This window comes from Plasmopara halstedii (genome assembly GCF_900000015.1).
Source record: "Plasmopara halstedii genome assembly, contig: Scaffold_350, whole genome shotgun sequence".
Taxonomy (NCBI): domain Eukaryota; phylum Oomycota; class Peronosporomycetes; order Peronosporales; family Peronosporaceae; genus Plasmopara; species Plasmopara halstedii.
In genome coordinates this window covers 824,833-843,741 of record NW_020187271.1, presented here as the reverse complement: position 1 = coordinate 843,741, position 18,909 = coordinate 824,833, and the positions used below count along the sequence as shown (strand labels likewise).

The 18,909-nt window shown below is 41.7% G+C and overlaps 7 protein-coding genes across 7 annotated transcripts in view; 4 read left to right on the top strand and 3 right to left on the bottom strand.

Annotated features, from left to right (window-relative positions):
* Nucleotides 1–1,111: 1,111 nt before the first annotated feature.
* PHALS_09223 (retrotransposon ty1-copia subclass) lies at nt 1,112–1,723 on the bottom strand (the record flags this gene model as incomplete). The annotated part of the gene is made up of 2 exons (XM_024724685.1): nt 1,112–1,316; nt 1,371–1,723. 2 exons carry the CDS (start codon nt 1,721–1,723, stop codon nt 1,112–1,114), a joined length of 558 nt encoding a protein of 185 aa, XP_024575537.1.
* A 268-nt stretch (nt 1,724–1,991) lies between these two features.
* On the top strand, nt 1,992–2,342 carry PHALS_09222 (uncharacterized protein; the record flags this gene model as incomplete). The annotated part of the gene is made up of 1 exon (XM_024724684.1): nt 1,992–2,342. One exon carries the CDS (start codon nt 1,992–1,994, stop codon nt 2,340–2,342), a length of 351 nt encoding a protein of 116 aa, XP_024575536.1.
* Nucleotides 2,343–5,032: 2,690 nt separating this feature from the next.
* On the bottom strand, nt 5,033–5,354 carry PHALS_09221 (uncharacterized protein; the record flags this gene model as incomplete). Its single annotated transcript, XM_024724683.1, has 2 exons — nt 5,033–5,227; nt 5,298–5,354. 2 exons carry the CDS (start codon nt 5,352–5,354, stop codon nt 5,033–5,035), a joined length of 252 nt encoding a protein of 83 aa, XP_024575535.1.
* A 1,610-nt stretch (nt 5,355–6,964) lies between these two features.
* Nucleotides 6,965–8,832, top strand: PHALS_09220 (eukaryotic translation initiation factor; the record flags this gene model as incomplete). The annotated part of the gene is made up of 2 exons (XM_024724682.1): nt 6,965–8,239; nt 8,458–8,832. 2 exons carry the CDS (start codon nt 6,965–6,967, stop codon nt 8,830–8,832), a joined length of 1,650 nt encoding a protein of 549 aa, XP_024575534.1.
* Nucleotides 8,833–10,087: 1,255 nt separating this feature from the next.
* Nucleotides 10,088–11,476, top strand: PHALS_09219 (hypothetical protein F443_19777; the record flags this gene model as incomplete). The annotated part of the gene is made up of 1 exon (XM_024724680.1): nt 10,088–11,476. One exon carries the CDS (start codon nt 10,088–10,090, stop codon nt 11,474–11,476), a length of 1,389 nt encoding a protein of 462 aa, XP_024575533.1.
* A 325-nt stretch (nt 11,477–11,801) lies between these two features.
* On the bottom strand, nt 11,802–15,452 carry PHALS_09218 (acyl-activating enzyme 19-like; the record flags this gene model as incomplete). Its single annotated transcript, XM_024724679.1, has 3 exons — nt 11,802–13,265; nt 13,325–14,349; nt 14,417–15,452. The coding sequence occupies 3 exons, from the start codon at nt 15,450–15,452 to the stop codon at nt 11,802–11,804; spliced, it is 3,525 nt and encodes a 1,174-aa protein (XP_024575532.1).
* Nucleotides 15,453–17,455: 2,003 nt separating this feature from the next.
* The window catches only part of PHALS_09217 (hypothetical protein F443_19781), a gene marked incomplete at both ends in the record, with an annotated part of 1,617 nt that continues 163 nt past the window's right edge, over nt 17,456–18,909 (top strand). The window contains 5 exons of the mRNA XM_024724678.1: nt 17,456–17,971; nt 18,038–18,121; nt 18,256–18,315; nt 18,407–18,651; nt 18,728–18,863. Coding sequence (XP_024575531.1) covers nt 17,456–17,971; nt 18,038–18,121; nt 18,256–18,315; nt 18,407–18,651; nt 18,728–18,863 — 1,041 coding nt within the window. The remainder of the gene's footprint in view (nt 17,972–18,037; nt 18,122–18,255; nt 18,316–18,406; nt 18,652–18,727; nt 18,864–18,909) is intronic.

Sequence of the window (18,909 nt, the reverse complement as noted above, 5' to 3'; positions counted from 1 at the left end):
ACTCGAAGCACTTGGTACCACGTTGCGGATGTCCATAGCAGTCATCATAGCTTCGCACTAATAGACCTTGCTCATCTTGGACTCGCTTAGCATGCAGCAAGTCATCTCGATCAACGTGCAATTCATGCTCTCTGCCATGCCGTTTTGCTTTGGGTTGTGTGGCACCGTGAACTTTTGCTTGATTCTATGTCTTCAGCAGACGTTCTCCAACTCTGAGTTTCGATACTCGCCCTCTTTGTCGCTATGCAATACCTTGACGTCAATGTCGCACTCAAGCTTGATGTCGTGGTAGTATCTCCTGAACGCCGTCGGCACGTCGCTTTTCTTGCGTAGTGGGTAGATCCGCGCGAAGCGACTCCGCATCGCAATGAAACTTACAACATAGCGGTGTCCGGACTTGGACGCCGGTGAGACTGGTTCCAGGACGTCTGAGCATATGATGTTGTCCGTGCGATGTTTTTCGCTAGCAGAAGGATCTTCTTCGCTACTGTTGAACGCCTTTCGCACTTGTTTAGCCGTCGCACACACGTCGCACACAACACTTGCATCCACGCAGTCGCCATTGATGTGTTTGCACTTGATTAGTTTGTTCGCCGTCGTGTATGATACGTGCCCAAGCCGGCGGTGCCACAGCTCGGCCTCATTATCAACTGTGTGGCACTCAGCGCTCGGCTCAACGTCTAGCATCATGCTAATGCCACGCCTCGATCCCGTCGCGACAGTTCGTCCGTTTTGTTTTACGACGCAGCTGTTGCATGAGATATCGACTTTCATCCCACGCAATGCTGCCGCTGTTAGCGAAAACAGATTCTTTGTCAAGTCTTGCACGTGTATCGTGCTCTCAAGTCGCGCTTTCGTCTATCCTGTGCTATTCCAGATCTGCAACGTCACCGTGCCCTGTCCGAGCACCTTCAATCGCTCGCTACTTTTTGCACTCAATACGATGCGCGTCGTCGTAGCTTCAATGTACTCGAAACACGCTTCACGTTCCCTGCACATATGTGCTGTGGTGTTACTGTCCATTACCCAGCAGTCGCCCGCGCTTTCTTCGCTTGCGCTGAATGCCACGTTTGGGTGGTGTTCATGTTGGTTGCCGTTGCCACCGTTACCACTAGCCTTCGCCCAGCAGCGCGTAGTGTCCGCGCTTTTCACAATTGTAGCACTGAATATTCGCTCCCTTTTTGCGCTGACCGCCACTCTTTCTGGCGAACTGGCGCTTTTCGTGTTGCTTGTCCACGTGTAGCGCTGTTTCGCTCTCAATGCGGCATGATTCCTGCTTGCGCACCTCCTCGGCGATCAGATTGCTTACGAGATTGCTAAAGCTGAATTGAGTCACACTCATGCGAAATGTCTACACCACGCTCTCGTACGACGCTGGCAGGCTGCGCAGCATCGTCGCGCACACATCCTCTTCATCTGGTTCAAAGTTCGCGCTTCTTATCTGCAGCACTAGTTGCTCTAGCTCCATCAAGTGCGCGCTCATGTCCGTTGCCATATACTTGAATGAAGCAAACTTCTCCTTGAGCTGTAGCTGGCTTGCCATGTCCTGAGTTTGGTAAAATCCCTCGAGTGCTGCCCAGATTTTGTGAGCACTAGTAGCATTCATGAAGTGAACCAGCTGGGAGTCCTTCAAGTTGAGTACGATCGCCGCATGCGCTTGCTGCTCCTTTGTCGCCGTGACGTCTGCTCTACCGAGCACTGCATCCCACAGTTCCTTGGACATGAGGTACATCTTCATCTTGAACGCCCAAAGCGCGTAGTTATGACCCGTCGAATGGTTCCATCTTGAGCGTAGCGTCCAAATAACCTCTTTATAATTGAGTCGAACGCAGAGGATTAGAATGAAGATGGCTTGTGGTCGAAGAGGTAAACCAAAAGTGATGTGTTCAAGACTTAGTTCACATTACAGCTACATCTAAGCTTAATTGATATATCTACATAAAGAACTTTCGGAGAATATTCTGCACCCATTATATTCCCACTGTGAACCCATGTTAATGGGTTGTGTATCCACAATAACGCGTTCTGATTCCTCTCTAATCATCTTCAACAACTTGCGAATAACACAAAGCCGCAGCATCACCTTCAACACTCTGTACTCCAAGGGAGACGTACATTTCATTGAGTGCGATTCCGATAAATTTGAATCACAGGTTGGTGTCGGAAGTGTCGTATGCTGCGAAAGATATAGCGAACTCGCGAATATCATAATTCCGCTACCACGAGTCGATCGTCGTTCACGCTGCGATCGTGGAGTAACCTACATCATAAAGAAGCAAGACCTGTACTGCGATACGCTTATTGCTTGGTCTGACCACCACGTTGATGTTGCCATATACTAACTCCAGTTGGGTGCCATCAATTCATGACATTCATATTCCTAACACCGCAACAATCATAAGCATTAATGCCAAGAAGATTTTCGTGAAATGCTACAGAATCGTTACCCTTTAGCTGCAAACCATCGAGGAGAGAATATCAAATGTCGGTTACAAACTAATCCGATACAAAAATACCACATTATGTGCAAAAGACGGATGTGACTCGTATCGTCAAGACTAGCAGATATTGAGATAATTGGTGGTGAGCAGCCCATGTGTCCGACGAACTCCTCCGTTTGAGATACCACCACTGTTATCATACATAATTCTAGATCATTGCACTTTACTGCAATACTTCACCACCCCCTGGTACCTTTGAGCTAATTTACAAGACCGAAGAGCCTCAAGAAGACCAAAAACATAATATCGATGGTTACGGATTATTGGGAATTGCAGACTGACCAAACGCACCAGAGCATACGATGAGGTTTCTACCAATTGCCTTGTTTTACACGTATGCATGCGTGTTTACCAACTTGTGTATGTGGACCACCAGAACTTTCCAAGTCTTACGTATTTTCTCTGCCACAATGAGAGGTATGATGTGCCTGATACAGAATTCTGTACTTGAGGTCCCCATCATGCGAAAATATCACGGGTCTGTCTTGATATACCGCATATATACAGCAACCTTTAGATAAACGGGTATGCGTTGGTATAGATTAAGCTTTGAGATAAGGGGTAAGCGGTGAAACGCGCATGTAAAAGCCTAAGTGAAGCGATATTCTATCTCATATTCTTGATTTTCAAAGGTTTTGGCAGCGCTTTACACGCTCGTACGATGTAAAGATGGCATCGTCGATGCGTGTCGTCAATATTACAAACCTTCACAAACAACATATAGATGATGCAAAAGTGCGTTAACTGCCATAGCAAGTTGATTAGGTTTTACGGATATTTATGCAATAAGTAGTTCATTTTTTTGCAAAAGGTGGGACAACGATCTTGCTCTATGAGACGACGCATGTCCCGTATGGATCTCAAACAGCTGTGCAGCCGTATTCTAAGTTGGACAGCAGCACATTTTCTGGCAAGTAGCTCGTTCTAGTAAGAAATAATGTTTTTTTTTACTCCATATTTAAAACACAAAGGCAACTACATGTCGATTCAATGCAAAACATCCTTCAAAACAAGTATCAAAGCACCACAGCCATCGCCTGATGCAATATCCATATCTGGCGAGCCAAAAAGCATAAGGTCGCATTTAACAGCCTCATACGCCGTCGCATGCTTCGCACCTCGACACTATTTGGTATTCTTTTAGAAAAGATTGGCAAGGTTTATTGGATTGTTAGTATAGCTTGCACTTTACTTGGCAAGTAGTTGACTAGACAAAACCCTTGTGTGTAGAGCTTGCGAGTTCCATTCAAAGATGACGAAATCTAAAAAAACATTTCTAAAATGGTGCCCATCAGCTCTCTACAGTCATTTGTTCACGTTGGTGGGCAGCTTATAGAAGCATGTACACTTGAGCACAATGTGCAATTTCTCAATATATATATATATGTCTACATTTATACCACGCTGTGTACGATATGGGAGAATATATTATCGAACTACGTCTGCGCATCAGCACCATGAGATTTTTGGAGCTGCGACATCCAAATGTTGAGCTTCGGAAATGCGTAAGACAGCCCGGGATGAAATTAAAAGTCACCGCGCTGACTTAACTGAACAATTAAAAATACTAAACAACTAGATCGAGGGCACTAAAAAGGTGTAGCCAACTATGCTATAAAGCAGAACATGCTTTTTAAAATCGGCATTTAAGCCGGAATGACCGCTGCAAACTACTTACAACAAGCATGTACGATAGCCATTTGCCACTATTCTTTATACACAGAAAGTCATCAACAGGTGCAGAAATTTAAGCTTTTTCCCAGATCTTCTTCGTGCCGTGTACTGAAATATTCATTTATGATGTCGGACTTTTCCCGCGGTACAGGTCATTGAGGTAATGCGCAGGATTTGTCTCAGAATCCGTGAGCTTCCGATGCTAGGGATATATCTCAACATTACGTTGTAAAAATCTTTCCACAACGAATTATAAAGCTTTGTATAATACTTGAGGATAGAAGATATATTGCTGATGTGCACTGCTTTTTGAACATCCACCATTATGAGCTTATTCATAACGAATAATTGGCTTAGAGTTCCCCCAGCACTATCAGCATCAATCCTTGTATATATCAATTATCTGCCAGACCTGCAAGAGCTTTTTAAAGAATGGTTGAAAGTTTTGAATGTTCTGTACAGCCCGAAGCACTTCATTCACGAGATTATATAATATTTTGCCACAAGTCTATATTCCTTTAACATATAGCACGGTGGGCACTACACTCGGTGTTTATGACTCAGCTGTACCGTGACACCATGACAAGGATGAGTATCCTCCAGTCTTCATAAAATCTCACACTGGAGACCACGATACTCGGTCGTCTTTCGCCTACTCAGTAAAGGAACTTTTTAGAAAATTACATTAAACCTGTCCTTATTCATCTCAACAAGGGCATTCCCGTCAAACGGTAGCTTGCTTCGTTTCAATCTGGTTCCTATTTAACCACGGCTCACAGCCGCCAGTGCCCTGTTTTTTGCACAAGTAACCTCGCAATATTGCTGCCGAGCATTTCAGAAATTCCCATGGCGTGTACTTAAGATGTCGCTGCTTCTTGTCCACATTCACAGCGCCTCATTTTTCTAGCATCTGTCGGCTTACGACTCATCAAAGCTTCACAGCGATGCGAGACATATTTTCTTTGACTTATAGAGGATCCAAGAATCGTAGCGTTTTCAGCATGGCCAAACATAAGCAGGATATCAAAATTAAATTCGAATCCAGGATCCAACTGCGTTCAAGACGTTCTTGAATAATATCTGCTCTTGGCAAACTATAGATCCTCGTATATTCTTAACAACCTGCTGCAGTAGTGCGCCACACTTAGTTGCACAACGAATTAACGCACTAATGCTCATAATGTGTTCTCATCATAATCTCGTACACTGACGCCAAAGAACAACAGATTGCGACTAGGAGAGATACCTCTACCTACAAAGTGATGCTTTGTTTAGGGATGGACTCCATTGTCTTCAATCTCCACGATGGAAAAAACATTTTTTTGCAGGTGTGTCTTGCGCAGTTAAAGAACGACTGTTTGCCCGCGTGGGGACTTTTGATCAGCCAGCGTGAAAGATTAGGCATTTAGTTGGGAGAAAATAGATACAACTCGCGTAAGTGCTTGATACTCCAGTTGGTGTGACACCTGCGGTTACCAAGGTAATGATCAAAATTATTAATGCACTCGCGTCAAACTCAACCCAGCTAAGATTTATCGCCTCTGAGCCGCAGTATCCACTCTCCAACCGGCCATTGCGGATGGCAAATAACTGCAACGCTCAGTGCTTCAACAATAAAGGTTAGATGCAAGTAGAAAATCTTGTTTGGAGGTGTACTTGTACTAAAATTTTTATAACGGTAACTGTTATCAGTTTTGAGAAAGGGTGTACAGTCATTTCAACTATGGGGCGAATGAAGAACATGGCGTGTCGAAGGCCGTTTTTGAGGAGGCCAACTTTGAGCGCTGCTCCGCCAAATCAGACCGAATGGAAGCACCACAATTCATGAGAAAGCAAAACTTCTTCTCTCGACACAATCACCACAATAAGATCCATTGGCTCCGGATTTCCGGTAGCAGCAGTCACTGCTTTCATTGGGTTGACCGATTGACCACATGCTTGACACTAACAGCCTATAATCCTCACGCAACATAATCATTTACAAAGTCGCACAATGTGCTGCTGTCTTATTGACATGGCAAAAACTTTGACCGTTTTCGAAATGCCACATTCGGCGGAAGGAACATCGACTCCATGGCCTTTCTCAACTCTTGCCATGTGACAAAGTAGCCAGAAATCCACTTCCCATGTCATCGCATGTGATTTATAGAGCTTCGAACATCGTAGAGCACAATTATTTAGCATCAGTAATGCTAGAGCTAAGTTTTAACAACATTACTTTTAAGATCAGATAAAGAGCAAAGTAGTTCCAAGTTATTGGAGAGGCACTCGGGTCAATTCCAGGGTGGAGCGTACAAGCCCCATTCTACGCGCGCTGTTTACGCAGATTCTCCGTGTCAAAGTTTCTTCTGTGCGAGGTGCGCGGCAATATACACCCGTCTTCATCCTTGGATCCAAGGGGAGCGTGAACATGACAGAATCTTGCCCTATTGGTACGTATGAGATATGATGTGACTTTCGTAAATCGTGATATTCATTTTTGCGATTAGAATCCTTACAGTCTGGATCTACCAAAACTCAACACTATTTGTTCATAACAACAGCTTTGATTGACAAGTCAAACGCCACATTAGTCAGCTTGTCACTCTTGATCCTGCTCGTGCTTTCCATCGACGTGTTTTTGCAATTTTCTCCTCTACAGCTGAACTTGCTTAATTGGCTGCTTGATTGTCAATCTCTTTGGTCATAATCCATTTTTCTTCACAATATGTGCCCCACATCATAAATGATGTCCCTACATAACAATCCTAAAATTGAGTGGTCGAGATAGACCATGTATCATTCGTCCAATGGCTTCGTACGAGATACCAAGTGTTGATGTTAATACTCATGGATGGGGTCCCACGACGCTTCCTGAGCAATTTCTTAATATTCCATACGCACCTTTTAGCAAAGGCGACAAATTAGGCAAAGCCGCCGACTTTGTTTCGAATTATGCGCCACGTGGCTCTCGTTATGCTCGTGATCCGTCAGGTGTAAATGCTGAATTCCAATACAAACACGATTCCAAAGAAGATGCGACGTTTCAGCTAGTCGATACGTCCAAGGGTACGCGTCCTCGGACTGAGGATCGATTACGTCCAACTTGGAATCAACAACGTTTTGGTGGACGTGGTGGACGTGGTGGTCGTGGTGGACGTGGGACGTACACTGACAAACCGGATCCAAATGGTCCTACTACATCCTCTGCACAGTTACGTATGAAAGGTATGCAAAAGCAAAACAAACGTTGGGATCGACTTAGCAATGCACGTCGTGCATTTACATTGCGTCGTCGCGAAGAGGTTCAAATTGATCGTGTGGCTTCCGTTTTGATTCAATCGAGTTGGACTCTTGTAGATCAATTTGAATTGCAACAACTGACAAAGTTACAAGCGAATATTCCGAAAAGTGAAGATTTAAAATGGTGTGGCGAATTGTGCGAGTTTGACACTGCATTTGATCGAATTACGAGTCGTACAAACACTCGTGTCCATCGGTATGACGATCGAGATTTTTATTATGTCACGACTACAGATGATCCTGTAATTGAAGGATTTGCACAAGAAGGAAAAGCGACAGTCTTCGCTACAGATGCAATTTTATCGCATCTTATGGTGTGTACGCGCTCGGTCTTTCCATGGGATATTGTAGCTCAACGTGTGAACAATATGGTGTTTTTCGATAAGCGAGATGCATCGACATTTGATCTTTTGACTGCCAATGAAAACGCGTCCGAGCCACCAATTGAAGAAGATCCAGATCATATCAATCATCCTGATCGATTAAGTCTTGAAGCTACAATGATTAATCAAAATTTATCTCAACAAGTGTTAAAGAACGACAATTGTCAAAAGTTTGATGATTCAAATCCATTTGCTAGTGACGATGCGAAACCTGCGAGTGGAGCGTATCGATACCGAAACTTTGATTTGGGCACTGGATTGAATTTGATTGCACGTTGTGAAGTACAAAGTGTGGCAATGAAGAAAGGCACAAAAAATTATGTTTCAACGTTTGCTTTGAATGAATATAATCCAAAATTTCCGGGAGCAATTGATTGGCGAAAGAAAATTGATTCACAGGTGCGTTTACTTTCGATATGAGTGTCAAAGGCTCTTTCTTGTAACTTATGAGTTATGTACGGGTCTCAATGAATGCCAACATATTTGATATATACGCTATTCCTATCTTTTGATGCGGAAATTAATAATTAAGGAGAGACCCGTCTACTCAAGATCTTCATGTCATGTTGTTTTCTTGGAATTCCTTACTCACTTTGTTTTTCTGTGTTTCTATATAGCGTGGTGCAATCTTAGCGAATGAATTAAAGAACAATGCATTCAAATTAGCCAAGTGGACAGCTCAAGCACTTTTAGGTGGTGTGGATGAAATGAAATTGGGTTATGTCTCACGTTTGAATTTCAAAGATCCGTATGCACACGTGATTCTTGGTGTTCAGTCGTATAATCCCAATACGTTTGCAACACAAATTGCATTGAATCAGAATAATACATGGGGAATTATCAAGATGCTCTCGGAACTTTTACTGGAACAACCCGAGGGCAAGTATGTCATCATGAAGGATCCAAACAAGCCCATCTTACGTCTCTTCTCTGTGCCGCTCGACACTTTTGAAGACGAAGGTGAAGATGAAGAAGATGAAGATGAAGAGTGAGTGAGGAAGGGGTAGGAGAAAAATCCATTAAGAGGGTACGTTTTATTTCTTAAATGCGTTTCATTGAATGCCGCCAGTTACGCACGGGGTCGTTGCCACTGTCCAATTTTAAAAGACGGAGAAAGTAGAATATTGACTAATGTTCTCATAAGGTTCTTAAATAACAGCGGTAATACTGCATCTTAACCATAACTTTCACCTATGAATAATGACATGCGATTTAAGAGAAGAACTGTCGAACATTTGGTAATTTACCCATCACATGTGAATGAATGGATAGAAATTCGTTGCTCTCGTGACTGCTGCATAATCCGATTCTCAGCTGAACCAAGTATTTACTCATGATTTATGGTGTTTCTTGTTTACACTATCGTAAAGGTGAATCATAGACGTAAGGACGTAGTTTTACCATAGAGTAGATTCAATAAGATGAGCGTGTATTAACTCTTGATCAAGAAAAAGAATATGTATGACGATTGATTACGATACGAATTGTCTGATTACAAAGGCATATGCATGAATAGTGAGTATCGTATGATACTAATGGACGGCATTTGAAAAGCTTGAATGAATGGATTTTACAGTGGACAAACGGTAGAGCATAGGAAAAATCTCAAGAGCAATATATGACATTTAAGAGGATCTTTGTTTATAAATATCATGCTTAAAAGTAACAATAGAAATAGATGAGACCAACGTTGTTTTAGCCCAGACGTTGTACATTGCCCAATTCTTCGTCTAGATGAAGAAAATCCAGCAGTCACGTAACGCTATGATCGTGAGAACGAAACGTAATTGTGTCAAGTATATGATGTTGAGTGATTCTTGCTTTAATTATGCCTTTAAAAACTTATTTTTGCATCATCTTGTAGTAAAATTATTACTAAAATAACATCTGAGCATATTGTACCGGTACGGCCAAACGACGTTTTAAAAAAGCTGTACCGTTTCCGTACCAGAGTTTCAGCACAAATTGAACGGCCAGTCTCTTGGTCGGTCTTTTCAAGCCAAGAGTGTATGTTACCAGGTGGTGGTGGTACCAATGGCACACAACCCACTACTTCCAAGATGGTACACTCTGTACTTGACTTTCTAAAGTTCTTCCGATTGAAAAACGCACTCATTTTATTATTGTGGTTGTTCGAGTCAGCAAAAAAGAGTCAGCTCACGTGTTTGAGACGTTGTCGACTAGTGACAAACGTTAACGGACATTGAGTGAGACGTTTAAAGCATTAAGTTTCAAGAGAAGAAAGTGATGCAACAGCGTCTTACATTTCGACGTACTGGTCACGAAGCTATGAGTTCTGATATTCATCGACTTGTGGATATACGTCAAGACCTCTGGTCTGGTTTCAATACTCGATTAGCAAGTACTTTGAGTACATTTAAGCGTGAAAATGTTGACAAGAGTGAACGAGATGAAGACATGAATGTGGTTTTTGATCGAGAAATGAATGATACGAATGTTTCATCATCATATGAACGTGTACGATGTAAGTCTGCTATCTCATCCGAAAGTTGTGAAAATGAACAGATTTCCGAAGACACGACATTATTAAGTGCAGCTCAAAAAGCAGGATGTTTTAGTTACATTAAGCGACGATATAGTATCGCTATTGCTTTTGCCTCGAACGAACCATCTGAAGAATTTCGTGAACCAAGTAATATTTCACCTGCTGATGAAAGTGTGCATGAAGGTTCAAATTGGGAAGCTATTAAAGCAAAACATGGCGTTCAAATGTTTAAATCGAAACGATCACGATGTGAAGTACGAGGAGTGACGCATGTGAATGCTTCTGTCAAGAATGTCATGACGATTTTAGCAGCTGGAGAGAATACTGAGATCTTTGCTGCAGCTCAAAAGACAATTTTAGGTGCTGATCAAGTGATTGAAGCCAAAGTCTTAGCATCGTGTGCACCATCAACAAATTCTCGTTTCTTTCATTGTGGTTTGAAATATTTGGCAATTAAAAATCCATTTGGTACAGCACCGTTAGATCTTGTTTATCTTGACTATACGGATGTTAAAACGACAAAAGATGGGAAATTAATTGGATATCGAATTCTTGAGTCAATTCGTGTACCGGAATTACGTGCTTCATCTAAGTTTGTGCGTGCTTCTATACGATGTGAAGTCTATACTGTCGTTGAGACAGAGAGTCCTGGTGTTGTCGAAGTGACGTTTGCATCGCATCTTGATCCAAAGAGTAAATGTGCATCGAGTAAACGATCATTATGGCTTGAATTAGCTGGATTACGTCTAGCAAATATACGTAGTCATGCTGAAAAAACAAGTATTGGACATCATCTTGCACGTGAGAATCCGGATGAGATGATTCGTCGACATCGTTCATTTACAAGTGGAGATAAAGATAAACAACAACGAAAATGTAATGTGTGTCAACATACGTTTTCATTCTTACGTAAGCGTCACGATTGTCGTCTCTGTGGAGAAGCAAGTTGTGGACGATGTTGTCGAAAGATGCCAGTACTTGTTGAGACCGAGTCGATACGAGTTAAAGTGTGTTTAAGTTGCATTTTACACTCGAGAAACAATCCAGATGAGATTCGACGTGGAGAACTTGGACAATCTTCACGTCGTCGAGATATTGGCAATTCGACATTTATTATCTACGATGAGTAACGAAGAAAGAAGCGGTTAAGTATAAAAACAAAGGAAGAATATGATTCAAATACGAATCAATGTCGACGCAAAGTTTTGACCATTTATACGTCTTTTGAAAGAAGAGAGACGGATTCATCACGTGAATGTTCTATAGACTGTGCTGATAGCGGGTGCATTTTTCATTTAAGCGGGAGAGAAAAGTCGAGTTTTGATGCTTTAGTTTGCCGTTTACGAATGGCGTACCTTCATTAACAATCAAATCCAATAATCTTGTGACGTCTTAGTACATTCCCTCATCACTATGCTGTTCTTAGATGTTTCAAATACATTAAGAAATTCACGCTTATGATTTCATCTGAAATGCATAGAAGTAGTTAGAGCGCGTTCCAATTAAACAATACTGATCAACAATCACAGGTGATCCAAACAATGGGCCAAGCTCCTCTTCATAGCTTTCATCTTGAACTAAATCATTGCATCTCTTTCCAGATGACTGACGAGTTTGATAAATTATAGATCCATTGTTTTCGTCACAAAAGTACAATTGACCAGTTGTCGTGGTCACACAACAAATCAATTTTCTCTCTTCGTTTCTTGTCTTCAATCCATTAAAAGACCTTTCAATGAGTCGAAGAACCGTCGGAGATGAAAATACTGCACCGTGTAGATTCGTGACCCACACAACGGCACCAGTACGAACATTCACTTTTCTTAACTTGCCATCATGAGAACCAAAGACGACAAATTCTGAATGATAGACGCAAGGAGAGCTAAAAATTGGTTTCTCCGTTTGAACTTGCCAGACACATATTCCTGACATAGTATTGACTCCATAAAGTTTTCCATCTGCACAACCAACGAGTAAAATATTGGATTCTCTGTCGACATTTAAGCCTGCAAATATTGGAGCAGGAAGTTTGAGGTTCCAGTCTTGAATCATGTTACGAGAAACACTAGAAGATGGTAATATCAAACATTCGACATTTCCACTGGTAGAGGCGACAAAAATTTGGTTCGACCATTCACAATAATAAGCAGGTGAGAATAAATTGCCGTGAAGATGAATGACCCATTGTAAGTGACCTACAATTGTATCCAGTGCGTAGAAATTCTGATCATAAGCACCAAAAAGTACGAGATTGTGAGAATCGATGACAAGACTAGACGCTTTGATTTCTCCCTGAGCTTGAAATTTCCACTGTGTCTTGCCAGATTGCAAGTCTAAAGCATATAGAGAACCTGCGTACGTCCCAATATACACGAGTTCATGTTGAAGACTAAGTGCTGCACTTGCTTCGATTCGATTGTCCAGTCTCACTCGCCAAATCTCTTGTCCACCAGCCAGTACATTCACACAAACAACTTCACTTGAATGTGATCCGATTATCGCCCATGTGGAATTCACATCATGTTTATAATCATGACGTTGCACTACAAGCGGAGATGCATCAATACACGCACTTAAATCCACGCGCCACGCTTGGTTTAATTCGAAACAACTTGATCCAGAAGCTGAGCATGTAGTCAAAAGAGAGCATGTTGGTAAATACATACCATTATCACCTTGAGATGATTGATTACAGCGAGCGAGAAAGCTCAACGTTCTTGACCCACTTATCTTGCCGCATTCCTTAGAACTGAAGCCTTCTGAAGTAACATCATGCTTCATCTTTTGACGTTTCAAATCACTTTTAACTACGTCTTGAGGATATAAAGTTGAGTTTTTATTCGTCTCCTTGTCGGTAATTGACGAAGATTCGTGCGATGTATTCACGATAGACAGAATCTCATCAATCGTCATATTTAACTGCACAATACACGAGTAAGAATCTGTACATTGTAGACAAGATCATACAGTGTACGTACCAATTCTTGAGCAGATAGAACGAACGCACCGAAAGCTTGACGAAGCTCATGAAGAAGTAGCGTTGACGATAATGAATCACCACCCAATTCTGCAAATGTTTGTATTCGCTCATTCTCGGAAAGCGAAATATCAAAGATGTTCTCAAATATTTGTAATAGACGCACTTCGATGAAGCTTTTGTACTCAACATTGCTTACGGTTGTCACTTGTCGCTCAGTTTTGCGCTCAAGAATCTTTTCAAGTGCTTGACGGTCAAGTTTTCCGTTCGAGAGTCGCGGAATTGTGTTTGGAGACAGTAAAAAGACGTCGTGAGGTGCATGTGACGCCCCGTAATGTGCAGTGATCCATATATTAAGCGCTTTGGTCCATGAGTATCGAGCAATCAAGTGACTCTTTGCGCTTTTACAAGCTATACAAACCACGATACGCTGTTGACTCAGTAGGTTATGTTTCTTGCTATTTGTCGTCGCTATTGCAAGTGCTATGATCTCTTCAGCTCCATTTACTCGAGTGTCGTTTAGGTTTTCTCGTAACGCCATCGCTACTGCATATTCGACTGCTTTTAAATACACTCGATGTCCATGAATGTTAACTGCGTCATCTTGACGTCCACAATAATACAAATGATCTTGAATCACACAGCAAATGTCGCCAGTACAAAACCACTGCTTTTGTTGGAGTGTTATATATCCTTCGAGGTTGTACCCCTCACAAACATATCCGATAGAGAGCAGTGGACCCGATACATACAGAACTCCTTTTGAAACGTCTGTGTTCGAACTAGAGTGAGTGCTTGGTTTCCTTGGCCAAATGATTGATCTTGCAAGTGTTTTGTCATCCAGAGCTAAAGTAGTTGCCAGTTCGTTATCTGCTACGAGCATTAAAGACGTTGCTTGACCAATTATTCCAAATTGATCCAATTTAGCGATTGGAATGCCATAATGGTGCCACCTTTCTAGCTGATCGGGTGGAAATGGTGCTTTAAACTCCATACATGTAACATCACCGCTCATTTCTGTACTACCTGCGAGAAGAAGAGATAGAAAATGTATCATAGTTTACTTGAAATGAATCTGAACATTTTACCTTACCGTAAAGATTCAAAATCGTCACGTTTGGAAGTTGCGTTGTAAATTGCTGTAATAGATGAAGACGTAATGGTTCGCCACTGCTGAGTATGTATCGTAGCTTTCGAAAAGCCAATTCGCGATCATGTTGCGTAGTTTGTAAAAAAAGAAGTTCAAGTACACTTGGTACTGCAGTCAAACGTGTTACATTTTCCTTTAAAACGACATTTAAAAAGCGTGTACTATTGTCAACAACAACACTTTTGATCAACGTCATTGAAATGTCATGACTTTGAGACCGTGGAGACTGTAAATGAATGAGAGGTACACGCTTTAGAAACGCACCTAAAATTTCCCACACCGAATCGACAAATGATAATTTTGTAGCTCGAAGTACTCGCTCAGTTGATATGTCGCTCGATTCAAGTGTAGCAAATGGATACTCTGTCCACATCCATTGCAAACGCCTCCAAGCACCTAATCGCGTTCCTAACACACCTCGAGGTTTACCTGTCGTTCCTGATGTTAAGAGCATATACAATGGCGTTTCAATTGTCTCTTTTGTCGCTCTCACGCTTTGAATCCATTGACTATCTACATTTTCCTCATCAAAATCAAACGATTGTTGAAATTGAATAACTTTCACAGGATTAAAAGGACTTGCTTTAAGCGTCAGTAGTTTAGTCTTGATATGTTTTGAAACGAAAGATTCCGAGAGTAGACTCTTGGCTGTTGTCACAAGATATTGAACACCTGCTTGCTGAAGTAAAGATCGTTGTTTACTTATACAAAGCTCGATATCAATTGGCACATAGATCCAATGTAGCTCTTTAGCTATGAGTAACATTGCAATTGACTCCTCGATCGAAAACGGGGTCAAGTTAATTCCTATAACGAGCCACTCATCACGACTACCAAGTACGCTCCTCAATTTCTCTTGCCATTCATAAATCTGAGCATATGATATCTCGACTCGTCCGTCTGCTGTTTGTACTAGCGCCACTTCATCGCTCTCTCGACATTGTCTCCATAGCTTTTCGAGACATTGACATAGTGCCATGAAAGATGATGGGTTTTAAAGTAATGGGTTGAAAAGCGATGGTTAAACCCACCCACTTCTAAACATTAGAATGGATAGTAATTCTAGATTTGACATTGCCAAATTATTTGCGAGTTGATTATACTATAAATAAAGTCATATATTTATTGGAGGTGATTTAATCGCCTGCACAGAACTCAATTTATACCAATGACGGAGAGAATAATCTCTTTCGTCGTTTCTAATACAACTGTAATATATACGAAGAATATTACTGTGGCAATGACATGACTATCACAACTTCGATGCTACACAGTACCCTTCAAGTGGAAACACTATGAGTCTTACAATCATTAATATCTATTTCGCGAGACAGGATTTTTAGTCAGTCGTTTGTCTACTTCTAGGATTAGATAGCAGATGCACACCTGACCAAACTTTGAACGCGGATCGTTAAATCGTATCATTAGACCGATGCACAAGTGAAAAGTGCTTCGTAAGGCTCACCATCCGAAATTCGTGTGCAATTCCAGATTTTGAAATGATATTGCATGCTGTTTAGCACAATTGCGTATCCCTTGGGTTGAGATTTTAATCCAGCGATCTGCCTCACCCTAGTCCTGGTCTGTCGTTTTTGACGTCACTGTCATTGTCTTCGCCACTCTGACAGAAAAACCATAATATCCAGAGCAGAGCTTAAGTTAGTGTAATTAGAACTTTCAATTATAACATTGGCTTTGACATATACACGAGAATGTTGCAGAGCTTGTGACACAAAAGAAGATAGTACGCTTTTTCCATCATCCAAAAATGATGTTTGTCCCCACCCTTAAGTAGAGAAGATACTTGCGAAGTTTTGCCTAACGAAGCTCAGCAAGCGAGAAAGCGAAGCAAATTTTTTCAAGAAACATTCTAGATCGAGGGAGCAAATAACTTCACGAGTATTCACTGAGAAACCAAAGGATGTTGCATCACCACTCAGCGTGTCAAGCTAGCTTCTCCGCGAAATATTGTGGATACCAGCACGGAAGCATCAAAATGCCGATCCTTTTTTTGTCCAAGCGGCCAGGTGAACCGTTCAGATATGATGTCAATGTGTAGCGGGCTTGACGTACTCACGATCATGGCTTCGCGAATGATCATTGGCTTAATGCAGCTTCAGGGCAAAGTTGTTCGTATAATTGTATCAGCTAATTTTTACTACATAAGACCAAATTTAACAAATTTTTCGTTTTGATATGCAATTTGCTGTATGCTTCTACACTGAAGACTGTCGCCACTGAAACTCCGAGTCATCGCATGAACACACAGGGTTGTTTCAAATCTGAAATACAGGATTTTCCCGATCCTAATTATGGTTACCAACACATTCTCAAAGTGCGAAATGCCACCTTGATTGATCGCGAAGATTGAAAAGTCTCAGCTCTAGAAATTTGTAAACCTCTTCGAGATGATTGTCTTTGTCTTTGTTTCCTTAGGAAGAAAGCAACAAGCGGAAATTAACGATGCGACCTAGCTTGAGGCAAGACCTTAGTTGATGAATAAAGCATTAGAGCTATCTGAATAACTTTAAGATATCTAAAAGATATCTTTCAATCCAAATGAAACCAACCGGATTTTACTACTTACAAATTATAATCAAATCTGCACAGAGGTTTGCGCAGTATCTAAATTTGGCTGTGCTATGAAACTACGGCCAATATTAGATTTCCATGAGCTCCTTATCGACGCTCTTACAAAAATTGTACCTGTGTCGCCATGAAGAATCTTCGAGAACTTCAAGATCGAACTTTTATTCGGAAACGACCAATGTTTATTACATAGCACCAGTCAGCGCATTTATATATGCTGCAAGGATCCACTCCTCAATAAAATCTAATAACATATCAATGCTGTGATTGGTGGAAAGACGTGATGAGAGCGTTGCTTGAAGTTGACAGAGCTTCATGGCTTCTCGCAGCCAAAGTTGGCATTCATTACCCAAATCGTCTTCTAATACGCAAACGTTCTTTCACTCCAAAATTATGGGCAAATCCGACGTGTACAGCTCCCCAATTGTCTTTTCCCAAATGGACCTGCGGGTAGGCAAGATCACCGATGTAAAGGCTCATCCCACTTCCGAGCGTCACTACATTGAGAAGGTAGCGATTGGCAAGGGGGAAGAGCTTGAGATGGTTATGGAGCACCAGCCGTACTTTGCTGAAGAAGAGCTTGTTGATCGCAAAGTTGTGGTGCTTTGCAACCTTAAGATGGTGAAAGTGGCACGTCTGCGCTCCACAGGTACCATTCTGCTGGTAACCAACGAAAAAGGCAAGGTTGAGCTTTTGGAACCGAGCCCAGAGGCTGAGGTTGGTGAGCGTGTGTACGCTAGCGGCGAGGAAATGCACGATCCTGTGACAGCTATTCAAATGAAGAAGAACAAGGTTTGGGAGACATTATGCAAAGATATCAAAACCAACAATAAGTGCGAAGTCATGTACATGGACCGGTACCCAGTGCGTTCACGAGCCGGCCCTGTGCATGTCGAGTCGCTCAAGAAGGTGCTTGTGGCCAAATAAGCGACAAGCGGCTGGTCCTTACGCTGATTGCAATTGAGTTACAACTAGCGTGGATACTTTGGTCCATTGTCCTTTCGAGAAAATAGTAAAATAAAAAATGTATGTGTTACTTGTGGTTATCGTAGTGTTATTGTACGTGGAAATGATAACTTCATCTGTGATACTTTTTAAATTCTAAAAATTACAACTTCATTTAAGCTTAAGACGCATCAGCAAAGATCTTATTGTCTGAGACCTTTTGTTCTGTTGTTTCAATTGCAAGCAAGTGCTGTTATGAATATCATGATGATCCGGGACATCGCACATATTGGACCATTGTCGTGCGAGTAACTCATCACCGACAGCTGCTTATATACAGCAATATAGTATTGATTGCATAAATTAATACGAATTTGCTTTTATATATTTTTCTCCCAGTTACACATGCCAAGATTGTGTGAGTTACTCGGCTCACGATCCGATGTGATGTACGAGTGCATGTACACCAAGCACAAGACACAGAAGCGCAAGATCTGGCAAGATGGATTTATTGTACTTGACGCTTCACGCAAACTTGTTGTGTACGCTGACGATGATGGAAAGGCAGGGAAATCCATTGATGAGGCCAAATACATTCTAACTGATTGGAATCACAAGAATGAAGAGTACTTTGAGACTTCCAAGTAAGTCTCATGCTTTCTGATTGATAAATAAAGCGAGAAAACTGCTGACGTAGGGCTACTGGCTAAATATGAAAAGATTTCTTGTGGAAATAGTCAATGAGTCGCCCATCAGCTCCATTCGATCATCTCAGACATCACACTCAGCTGGCGCAAACTGTTATAGCGCTGAAGTTGCAAATTCAGTCGATTTAACAGCCGCAAATGATGCTCAAGTATGTGTAAGGCCCTCTGCTAAACTCGGAGATAGGTCACGCCTTT